This window comes from Aythya fuligula, chromosome 13, assembly GCF_009819795.1.
Source record: "Aythya fuligula isolate bAytFul2 chromosome 13, bAytFul2.pri, whole genome shotgun sequence".
NCBI lineage: Eukaryota > Metazoa > Chordata > Aves > Anseriformes > Anatidae > Aythya > Aythya fuligula.
Window position 1 is genome coordinate 6,027,083 of NC_045571.1, and position 11,780 is coordinate 6,038,862.

At 54.5% G+C, this 11,780-nt stretch overlaps 1 protein-coding gene across 1 annotated transcript; it reads left to right on the forward strand.

Annotated features, from left to right (window-relative positions):
- The first annotated feature begins 220 nt into the window (after window positions 1-220).
- On the forward strand, window positions 221-9,222 carry LOC116494481. The gene is made up of 11 exons (XM_032196396.1): window positions 221-257; window positions 394-448; window positions 4,504-4,848; window positions 5,638-5,907; window positions 6,482-6,598; window positions 7,132-7,233; window positions 7,416-7,538; window positions 7,732-7,824; window positions 8,023-8,115; window positions 8,328-8,385; window positions 9,162-9,222. Exons 2-11 carry the CDS (start codon window positions 394-396, stop codon window positions 9,220-9,222), a joined length of 1,317 nt encoding a protein of 438 aa, XP_032052287.1. The 5' UTR covers window positions 221-257.
- Window positions 9,223-11,780: the final 2,558 nt, after the last annotated feature.

Here is an 11,780-nt window from a genome sequence, read left to right on the forward strand (position 1 = left end):
AAGTCAGATGGGTTCTTCTCCCTGGGTTTTCCTGGCCAGCAGGCACTGCATTTCTTGTGGTGGGGCCGCTTCTGGGGTGCAGCGCTGCTCTGCCCAGCTGCAGCCTGGCTCCTCGGAACGCAGTGCCACTCCTCCCCGCAGGAACAGCAGCGGCTTCGCGGCACGCCGGGGCGGGAGTGGCTGCTGGCAGCAGAAAACCTCCCAGGAAAGAGGAGAAGAGGCAGCAGGAACGGAGAGGAGCCATCAGCAGGGAAACGGTGAGCCTGGCGCCAGCCCACCCTCGGCACTGCCCTCCTGAGCATCAGCAATCCAGCCCCCTGCAAGCAACTACCTGACTTGCGATCATCATTACTTTCAAAACACAGGATTTTTTGAGCCTTTTCTCCTTGGCAGATGCAGCTGCACCGTCCCATAGAGCTGCTGGGGACCAGCTGGATGCTCCTGGCAGGTAAAGTAGGGGATGGTGCCACCCAGCAGGCTCGGGGCTGGATTCTCACCTGCTGCAAACCAGCAGAGGTTTCAGCAGAGCTTTGCAACTGTGCATGGGTAGCGCTGGTCCATGTGGATTAGGCTTTTTAAATGGGACAAATTGCTTGTCCTGCAAGGACAGGCATCTCTGCTCCACTATCCAAAGGCAGAGGAGGTAGAAGCAACTCAGAAGCATGGAACCGGGAATAAACATCCTCTGCGGGTAGGTTTATCTGAGACCAGGATATGTAACAACACAGAATTTATTGCAGATATGGAAATAATCTCACTGTGGTCTTTATCAAAGCACCGGCTGGCTTGAAGCACAAATGTACAAAGCTTTTCAGGGTGAGCAGCTGAAATGGAAACCAAACCTGTTCAGGTATATGCAGTGTTTGCCAGATGCCATGGTGTCAGGGAGTGCTGAGTATCTACAGGAGGAGTTTTGCGTATTGCAGGCGTACAGAGATGCTTGTAATTAAATATTTTCTCTTATTTTGTGCTGACAATAGCGTGTAAAGAGTGCTCTTCTAGAGCATGGGGATTTTCAATTATAAGCTTGTTTCTTCTCCTCGCACACATCTCTCACAGTTTGGGGGGCACAAAAATAAAAACCGATGGCTGTTCCTAGAGGTCACGAGCCTGAGAAGTGCAGAGCCGACAGCAGGGCTTTTTTTGCATTCTTACTCCTAACGCCTGTCCTTGCGCTGCAAAATCACCGGGAGAGATTACCGGCCGGGGCCAGTTCCCAGGGGCTTTGCAGACAGCAGGCGGCAGTGTGAGGCACGCCAGCAGCTGCGAGAAGGGAGGATGCTGAGCCTGCGCTGCCGGCTGGGGCTCCTGCTGCTGGCCCTGCTCCGAGCATCTCGCCCGGACACTCAGGGGCAGCCTGGCAGCCCCGAGGGGAGAGGAGCTCGGGCAGAAGTCCCAGCGTCTCCATCAGGAGAGGCACAGGACAGGAGCTCTTGTGGTGCTGGGATTGCACCGGCCATTTCGCAGCTGGTTAGTGAGCCTACCAGGAGTGGCGCCCCGCTAGACCTTCTCTTCACAAACAGAGAAGGACTGGTGGGAGATGTGGTGGTCAGGAGCTGTCTTGGGCAGAGTGACCACGCAATGGTGGAGTTCTCTATTCTTGGGGAGGTCAGGAAGGGGACCAGTAAAACCGCTGTATTGGACTTCCAGAGGGCTGACTTTGAGCTGCTCAGGACACTGCTTGGCAGAGTCCCTTGGGAGGCGGTTCTGAAGGGCAGGGGGGTCCAGGAAGGCTGGGCGCTGTTCAAGAGGGAAATCTTAATGGCGCAGGAACGGTCTGTCCCCACGTGCCCAAAGATGACCTGGCAGGGAAGAAGACCGGCCTGGCTGAACAGAGAATTGTGGCTTGATCTTAGGAGAAAAAAGAGGGTTTATAATCTTTGGAAAAGTGGGCAGGCCACTAGGGAGGACTATAAGGATGTTGTGAGGCAATGCAGGGACAAAATTAGGAAAGCCAAAGCTCATCTGGAGCTCAATCTGGCTACTGCCGTTAAAGATAACAAAAAACGTTTTTATAAATACATCAACACAAAAAGGAGGACTATGGAGAATCTCCATCCTTTACTGGATGCGGGGGAAAACTTCGTTGCAAGAGATGAGGAAAAGGTGGAGGTGCTCAATGCCTTCTTCGCCTCAGTCTTTAGCGGCAATACCGGTTGTTCTCTGGATACCCAGTACCCTGAGCTGGTGGAAGGGGATGGGGAGCAGGATGTGGCCCTCACTATCCATGAGGAAATGGTTGGTGACCTGCTACGGCACTTAGATGTGCACAAGTCGATGGGGCCGGATGGGATCCACCCAAGGGTACTGAGGGAACTGGCAGAGGAGCTGGCCAAGCTGCTTACCGTCATTTATCAGCAGGCTATCGGGGGAGGTCCCAGTTGACTGGCGGCTAGCAAACGTGACGCCCATCTACAAGAAGGGCCGGAGGGCAGACCCGGGAAACTACAGGCCTGTCAGTTTGACCTCAGTGCCAGGGAAGCTCATGGAGCAGATCCTCCTGAGAGTCATCACACGGCACTTGCAGGGCAAGCAGGCGATCAGGCCCAGTCAGCATGGCTTTATGAAAGGCAGGTCCTGCTTGATGAACCTGATCTCCTTCTATGACAAAGTGATGTGCTGGGTGGATGAGGGAAAGGCTGTGGATGTGGTCTACCTTGACTTCAGCAAGGCTTTTGACACCGTCTCCCACAGCATTCTCCTCAAGAAACTGGCTGCTCTTGGCTTGGACTGGCGCACACTTCGTTGGGTTAGAAACTGGCTGGATAGCCGGGCCCAAAGAGTCGTGGTGAATGGAGCCAAGTCCAGTTGGAGGCCAGTCACTAGTGGCGTCCCCCAGGGCTCGGTGCTGGGGCCGGTCCTCTTTAATATCTTCATCGATGATCTGGACGAGGGCATTGAGTGCACCCTCAGTAAGTTCGCAGATGACACCAAGTTAGGTGCGTGTGTCGATCTGCTCGAGGGTAGGAAAGCTCTGCAGGAGGATCTGGATAGGCTGCACCGATGGGCTGAGGTCAACTGCATGAAGTTCAACAAGGCCAAGTGCCGGGTCCTGCACCTCTGGATGCAATAACCCCAAGCAGAGCTACAGGCTGGGAGATGAGTGGTTGGAGAGCTGCCAGGCAGAGAAGGACCTGGGAGTGATGGTGGATAGTCGGCTGAATATGAGCCAGCAGTGTGCTCAGGTGGCCAAGAAGGCCAACAGCATCCTGGCTTGTATTAGGAACAGCGTGACCAGCAGGGCTAGGGAGGTGATCGTCCCCCTGTACTCAGCTCTGGTGAGGCCGCACCTCGAGTACTGTGTTCAGTTTTGGGCCCCTCGCTACAAGAAGGACATCGAGGTGCTTGAGCGGGTGCAGAGAAGGGCGACAAAGCTGGTGAGGGGCCTGGAGAACAAGTCCTACGAGGAGCGGCTGAGGGAGCTGGGCTTGTTCAGCCTGGAGAAGAGGAGGCTCAGGGGCGACCTTATCGCTCTCTACAGGTACCTCAAGGGAGGCTGTAGCGAGGTGGGGGTTGGTCTGTTCTCCCACGTGCCTGGTGACAGGACGAGGGGGAATGGGCTTAAGTTGCGTCAGGGGAGTTTTAGGGCGGATGTTAGGAAGAAATTCTTTACTGAAAGGGTTGTTAGACATTGGAACAGGCTGCCCAGGGAAGTGGTGGAGTCACCATCCCTGGAGGTCTTTAAAAGACATTTAGATGTAGAGCTTAGGGATATGGTTTAGTGGAGGATGTGTTAGTGTTAGGTTAGAGGTTGGACTTGATGATCTTGAGGTCTCTTCCAACCTAGAAATTCTGTGATTCTGTTATTCTGTGATACTGTAATTCATTGGATCCGTGCCTGGGTGGATAACTGCTATGTATTTAATGGCTATTTTTATTTCTAAGTAAACAATTACCCTTCCTTTCATTTCCTCTGCCTAAGCCAGATCGTTCCTCCTAAGCTCTTTGCAATCATCAATTTTGTTTGCTTGTTTTTAAAGTATCCGCTGTACAGGCTGGGATTTTAGCAGTGATTTTTGCCTGGCTTTTCCCAAAAACTCTTTTTCTCCACTCGGGGCTGGGCGCTGTGACCGCTTGCAGTCCTTGGAGCGTCACTTAGAGCCCAAGCTATGACAAAGCCATAAACTGCCAGGCACCTGGGGGAAGCAGCTCCATCCTGCTCAGGTGTTCACAGGTAGATGTTTTCAGCTCCAAAGAAGACCAGGTGCTGGGGATGAGATGCTTGGGAAGCCCCTTCTAGGCACAGACGGGGAGGGGAGGCCACCCCCACCCCCACACAACTCGAGCAGAAAAGGTCTCAGCCCTGCAGCCAGGCTTCTTCAGCCACCCCTAGCAGCTCAGGCTGGGATGCCTCACTGCCTGCTGACGTGATGGTTGCTGGCAGTGCTTTGTGAGACGTGATCACCAAGCTGTCCAGGAGCCACCTGTGTGCCCTTGGCACAGCTTCTCCCAAGACTTGCTCCAGCTCCCAGCCCTGTCTTCTCTCCATCCTCTGCCATCCAGGGCTGCTGGTGCCTTTGCAGCAGGCCGCGGAAGCAGAGGGAGCCCTGCAGAGAAGAGTGGTCGTGGTGGGATCCTCCGTGCTGCTTGCTGGGCCAGCTGATGCTGTGCACATCCACTCCGCGCGCTGGGAGTTCCTCAATGGCTCCGTGTCCCGCGCCGTCGTGCAGTACGATGAGGGGTCGCACTCCGTGGCCATCCACCCACCCTACGTGGGACGAGCCCTTTTCCATCCACCCAATGGATCTCTCCTCCTGGAGGACCTACAGGAAAGCGACAGCGGCATCTACAAAGTGACCATCAACCTGGCAGAAAGGGAGAGCCTGAAGGTCTTGCTGGATGTCCTCAGTAAGTGGTGGGCACGGGAGGGAGGAGCGGGGTGATGGATACAAGCGGAGGAATGTTTCTTGGCTGATCATGAGGAGCTTGGACCAGCCATGGATGGAGACATGGCAAGGGGAACTTGGGGCAGAGCCTCCTGGAGACCTCTGGGCGACCACCAGGTCTGGTGGTGCTGCCCTGAGAGACCTCCTGGAGCTGTGACAAAGGGCTGGCCCCCATCCTGGAAGGTCCCTTCCATCCCCTGTTCTCTGCTCTCAGTGGAAGGACGGAGGGACCGGTGGGATTGTGTCCATTGCTAGCTCTGCAGCATCTTTAGCAAGGTTCTGGTGGGACTGATGGAGCGAAGCCCAGCAGGGTGCTCTTTACGGAGGAGTCACCAAAAACCTCCCCCTCAAACCACACTGGCTGAGCAGCTGTCTGCCATTTGCAGGCGCCAGCCGCCGTTGCAGAGCTAAGAGCACATTGTAAACAACACAGAAGCTCGTCCTGCTGCTCCTGCCAATTCCCTTAATTTGCTCATGTGCTCAATTTCCTTCCTAATAAGGCTGTGATCATGATGCTACCGCAGCTCCCCACCATTCATTTTCCCTTTCTGTTACACAGAAGTCTGCCTGGGGACTGTCTTACAGTTAGGAAAAATTAATAAATACCAGAAAGCACAGCAGCTCCCAACAGCGCAGGACCTTCTGGAGGAGGGCAACTGTGATTGCATCCTTGCAGACTGAAGGATGCAGTGGGGAAACCTGCTCCAGCTCATATCTGAGAGAAGTGCTGGTGTTTCTGTCCTCTTCCCAGAGCCCGTGTCTCGCCCTCAGCTCTGGAGCAGTGGCCTGGTGGCCAAGGCCACCGGTGAGGTGCTCTGCGAGGTGGTGGAGGGCAGGGTGGACACCATCACCTGGAAGAAGGACGGGCAGGCGCTTCCCCGGGGCAGAGGTTTCCACGTCTCCGGCAGCCTCAGCATTTTGCACCTGAGGGCGGTGAAGAAGTCGGACTGCGGCTCCTACTCCTGCAACGCCAGCAACGGGATAAGCTGGCAGGAGACCTCCCTGAACGTCACTGTTGCAGGTGCTCACCAAAACGACGGCTCAAGTGGCACTTTCCATGGGCCCAGGGAAATGGGGAGATGCTGCTCCCCAGCTCCCAGCACTCGTCCTGCTCTCCACCCATCCCCAGCACCCCGGAGTGCTCCCAGCCCCTTCTTCTTCCCCCATGCCCCAAGGCCTGGCCCCCATCCTGTGAGGCGGTGGCCGACACGTGTCATTGAGTGGAGCTCCCCATCGTACGATGCTCAGCAGCAACTCCCCGTCTCCCTTCACACCTCTGCCTGCCCCCAAGTCCCGGATCTTGGCGGGGTGGGCAGCAGGAGGTTGGCCATTCCCTCTTGGAGGAGGTCCCAAGGCCCTTGGCCAAGGCGATGGTGGGCAGGATGTGGGCAGAGGGCGGTGGGCAGGGTGCCTGTGGGCAGCACACAGCCCGGCGTGGGTGTTTCATGGAGCAGGGCCTCTAGCAGAGGCTCTGATCCACCAGCTGGCAAAGCAAACCCATGGCAGCCACGGTGGATCTCCACGGCCCAGCAGTGCCATCCGTGCTGGTCCTGTCGGTGGCCTCATTCCCAGAGCCGTGGGTTGTTTGTTTCCAGGTCTCTCTCCTCCCCTGAAGGATGTGCTGAGGATTGCAGTGGTCGCCGTGGTCTTTGCTGCTGTCTCGGGATGGGGATTAGTTTTTCCTGTCTGCCAGTCCGAAAAGCTGCGAATAAGTGAGTCTGCAGCGAGGGGCAGCCGAACCCCCAGTCCCCGTACCCAGCGGGGCAGAGCCAGGAGCGATGCTGCCAGAGGAGCCGGTAACTGGCTCATTCCCCTTCCAGCTGCCCGAACTTCTCACCTTCTCCTCGTCTGGCAGGTCTTTTAAGAGTAAAGAGAGAAACCTTCCTTGGTGGATTTTGTTTTTAAGGGAGAAAACTTGTTTTTCTCTGTTTTCAGGCTAGGTTAAACCCTGGCATTTCCTACGCATCTTTGCTCAGAGGATTGAAACGACTGAGTGACACTCATAGAAATGAAGCATCTCAAAGCATTATTTTTACGAGAAGGCTCCATTTTAATAGTGTTTAGCACACGCTGTGCCGTGGGCACAGAGCCCCTCCCAGCTCCCCTGCCTCCGGAGCAGGTCAACCCCTCCATGCCCCCGGCAGGGACCCCCCAATGCTGCGTCCCACCCAGGGGAGGGCTGGGGGCTGGCGTGGGATCCCCCGTGGGGACACGGATGTCACCTTGCACTGCTCTGGGTGTCTAGGGGGGGAGCTGTGGCGGTGGCTCAGCGCCTACACCTGCGGGCTGGTGTGCGTCTCCTCCATCCTGGCTGGCACTGCCGGGCTCCTCTGGATGCGAGAAGAAGGTACGGGGCGTTTTGGGGGGCGGTGCGGCGCGGACCCCTCTGCTTTCCCCCATGCAGGGTGCAGCATGCAAGAGCAATCCTTGCTGTGCCATACAGGGAGCTGCTTGCAGGGAGAGATTAAAAAGGCCTGAGGGGTGGGAAGGGGAAGAAGTGATGCTCAGCCCTGAAACGTTTTCTTTCAGGCCCATCCATTGCCGTCATATTGCCAGAGATTGTCCTTCTGTACGTGATTGTGGTCACCTTCCTGGTGGCCGCCAACGTGACCTTCCAGCCTACCAAGCTCATCCAGCTCAAAAGCACAACAGGTGAGCTGTTCAAGCATGGCAGGGATGGAGATCAATAAAAAACAGGTGTGGGGAGGTGTTCTTTTGTGCAAAATCTCATCCTTCCTGTGCCAATTCATGCCGGTGGGTCCCCAGCAGACTGTGGTCTAAAGGAGCCCTCGTCCACCTCTGGCAGCACACGCTGACGTCTCTGTGTCCTCTTTTTCACGGCCAGCACAGCGCACGATGGGCTACGCAGCTCCCGGCGGGGTGCTCTTGGTGGTGCTGACGAGCAGCTTCCACATAAAGAACATCCACCATCGCCACGGTGAGAAGCTTCTCTGCAATAGCCCTTCCACGTGGCCATCCGGAGCTGGAGCCGCTCAAAGAAAACGCAAAAGATTGCTTTTATTTTTCAGGACAATTTCACTTTTTTATATATACGCACGTTCTCACAGTGTCAATCCGCCTTTCTCTTTTCCTTTTGACCGAGTTTTCTTCTGCTTTTTTGCCTGTCTGACCTCAGAGGACGGCTGCACGGCGTTTGTGGACGTGACTGCCCTCGCAGTGAGCACGGCAGCAGTGTCAGCCCTTCCGCTCCTCGCCATCTTCCTCTGCTGTAAGTGCCCCCTCCTCCACTTCCTTCTCTACCTCTGCGGTCTAGCAGCAGTGTGAACTACACACAACTCGGCTTTCTGCTTTAGAGAAGAGCCCACAGCCTCTCTGGTGACCGTTTCCCTTCCCCGTTTGAGCCCCGGGTGCCGTCCCCCAAAACGCTGTGCCCCGCAGGCGCTTTGCCCAGTGCCCACGAGAGGACTTGTCTTTTTGCAGATCACACCACACAGGGGTGGCAGAATGAATGTGACTCCAGCTGTGCCGAAAAGGAAAGGTAGAGCCTTCTTTGCCTTTTTCTGTATAAATTCACACCATCCTGGAGTGCAAAGAGCGAGATATGGAAATTATCCCATGCCTTGTTTTAAGTCCTAGACCCCATGAAAGGTGCAGCCCAGCTCTGCCCTCCCAGCCCCTGATTTTACGCAGGATTTGGAGTGGGATGCTCCAATGGGGTCCGTGCTTGAGCACCTGCTCAAATCTCTCCACAAATGCATCACTCGTGGCCCCAGCTTGAAGATTTAAGCCTTAATTCCTTCTGGTTTCATCCACGCCCTTTGGATTTTGGTGGTGCTGTAGGCTCATGGGGGCTTAGCCCTGGGGTAAAGCCCCCAGTGCCCGTCCTGCTCATCACAGCCTCAGTCAGCATCTCCGTGCCCCAGCCAAAATCATCCGGGGCTGGAGGAACAAGTGTTAGACCCATGTGTAGGGTCTTGTTGGGTTTTGGGGCCATGCAGGGGTGGGTGAGAAGAGAGGCCCCCACAGCTCACGCCTCTGCCTGGTGTGGGGCAGGTCTGGACTGATGGACCAGACCTTTGGCTCCACTGATGTTCAGCACGTGGGATTACAGCACGGTTTGGGTTGGAAGGGACAATTAGAGACCATCCCGTCCATCCCCCTGCCATGGGCACGGACATCTCTCCCAAGATCAGGTTGCTCAAAGCCCCGTCCAACCCAACTTTGAACGCCTCCAATGATGGGGCACCCACAGCTCCTCTGGGCAGCTGTTCCAGTGCCTCACCACCCTGACTGTGAAAAATTTCTTCCCTGCAGGTCCTCCAGGTCCTTTGAAATGTCCCTGCCCAACATCAAGTATCCTGTTCCCACCTGCTAGACACTGGGGGTGTTTCACACTTGGCTGACTCAACCCAATTTCTCCCCAACACTGAGTTTCAGTAGGTCTGAGTCTCCAATGTGTTGGTGATAAACAGCAAATAAATTAATTAATTCTGCCTGTTTTTTATATTTTTATTTTTTATACAATGCAGAACCAGCGGGTCCAAATGCAAACTTCCTCTTTTATTTTCCTCTTTAAAAGCAGGACATGGGGGAGAGAAGGGCTTTTAAGAGTAGTTGCAAGTGTCTCTCTCAGTAGTTCATTGTTTCAATGCGGATGCAGCTGTGTGTGCCGTTAACCCACCCCTTCCTTCTGGTGTGTGAGGCCACACTCCACTGCTCGCTCCCCATGTGCAGATGATTTCAATGTGCTTTGGAAGGGGAGGTCAGGCCGCTTTCCTCCACATCCACAGCTCTGTGTCCTCCCTGTCCACCCCTGATGCCCTTTGCAGATGGGACAGCATCTCCAAGGACCACTGTCCCCACCAGCAGCAGCACCCACACCTGCAGCGACCTTGGCGTGCTTCTGAAGCTATTTGCTTAAATGCAAATCCCTCTGCAGAATTCCCGCTGTCACTGCGTGTTGACAGTAGCTGCTCTGTTCTCTTATGGGTTTTTCTGCCCAGGAGGGAAAATATGAGGTATTATTTTGAGGGGGCATCATGGAGGCCAGGCTTTGGGTGTTGCCATGCTACAGGGCTGGGGAAGGTAAGGGCTCACTCCATGCAGTCAGCAGGAATCAGGGTCCTCAACCATGCCTTGTTGTTTTTCCTGCTCCTCCCGTCCGGTTATTGTATCAGCTAGAGCAGGAACCATATTTCCTTCCTCCAAACGCAATCTAACCTGGCACGAGAAAGCAACTGAACATAAGCAATTGAATAAGATGAGAAAAATATGCATGAGAAAAAAGCATGAGAAAAATACACACTAAAATACACACTAAAATACATGCTGAAATACATGCTGAAATACATGCTCAAATCAAAAGTGGAGGTTGGATTCTGAGCATCATGGGTTCCCCCCTCAGCTCAGAAGTGATGCGGGGCTGGTTTTAGCTGCTAGGAAACAAACTGCAATGTGAGATACTCTCAGGTTGAGTCTTCTGATTTCAGACACGTTTATTGAGCATTAAACTGAGAGGTCACAGAGGTCACTATGGCCTCAGCCAGTTGCACAAAGCAAGGTAACTCATGGACTTAGCAAATGTTGAAAGGCTTTTTAGGCCAGACGCCCCTATCCCATCAGGATGCCGGTGCAATATTCATCTTTTTGCTGGTACTTGAGAGCAGCCTCTGCTCTACCAGACTGCAGCTGTTTCAGGGGTAAGGGTTAATAATTCACCCACTTTTTTGGCTTTCTAAAGTTTGCCTTTCAGTGCCCCCGACCCCTAAGTATTCCCGCAAAGGCAGCTGGGCCCTTGTAGTTCTGCACGTGGGAAACCTCCGGGCTGGCCAAGGGGAGGCAAACACAAATCAGACAGGTGATGAGGCCTCGCTGCCCTTTGTGAGGGTGATGTACTCCACGTGAAAACCAAGGTAACAAGATTTGGTTGGTCACGGATGGCAGTAGCTTCTCCAGGGGGCATGCGCCATGTGTGCTTATCTCCAGCCTTCTGTCACAGATCCCGGTTGCCCCGGTACCACTGAGTGTCTGAATTATTTATTCACTTTGTGTTTGCTTAGCTTTTGTTAGCAGTCTTTTGTTTCTCTGCAATTCCATTTAGGTAAGTGTTGGACAATACTGGCCCCCGTATCGACCCCTGGGAAGCACCGGTAGTGACTGGCCTCCAGATGGACTTTGTGCTGCTGCTCCCAACCCAGCTGCTCAGCTGCCTTTCCGCCCACCCCACTGCCCCCTTACCAGCCCCTGCTTTGCCAGCTTGTCTGTGAGGATGCTAGGAGAGACGGTGTCCTTAACGCATCTTGCCCAGCGCCATGAGGACAGGCAGAGTGTACCTAGTGAGGTCCCTGGGAGCGGGTTGGGCTGGAGATATTTCCTAGAGCCAGAACTTCTCTCGTGGGGCAGGAAGCCAAAGGTCCAGGTCCACACGGGGTGGGCACTTCGGTCAGAGCGAGCATCTCGGTGCGTGGCAGAGAAGCTGCTGCTTCCCATTGCTTAGCAAGGGCGGGAGCCTGGGGGGAGCCGGGGCTGAGCCCAAACCTGCACACGGCAGCTTTCAGGACCTCTTGCCACCATGGAGCTGGCTTTGGGTAACGCTGGTGTGTTGGCTTTATGTGCCAAGGTTTGGTATGTGGCTGCCAATTGGGTGATGCTGATTCAAAGATCGAAGCCAAAATTTCTAAGTGACAAAGTATCCTTTATTGTCAGCGCTGGATGCACGGGGGATCCTTCCACCTAACATGCATGTTCGAAGTAACAAACTATCTCATATTTATACAGCATAACAATGAATATTCAATTAACGCCTATACATATTCATTACTGAAACCCGCCTACTCTCACTTCGTATGCTAATTAGCTTATCAGTCCTTGTGCTTACACAAAGCCTCCCAAGAATTGTGGGCAGGGATCTTTGGGACGTGGGCAGTGGTATTT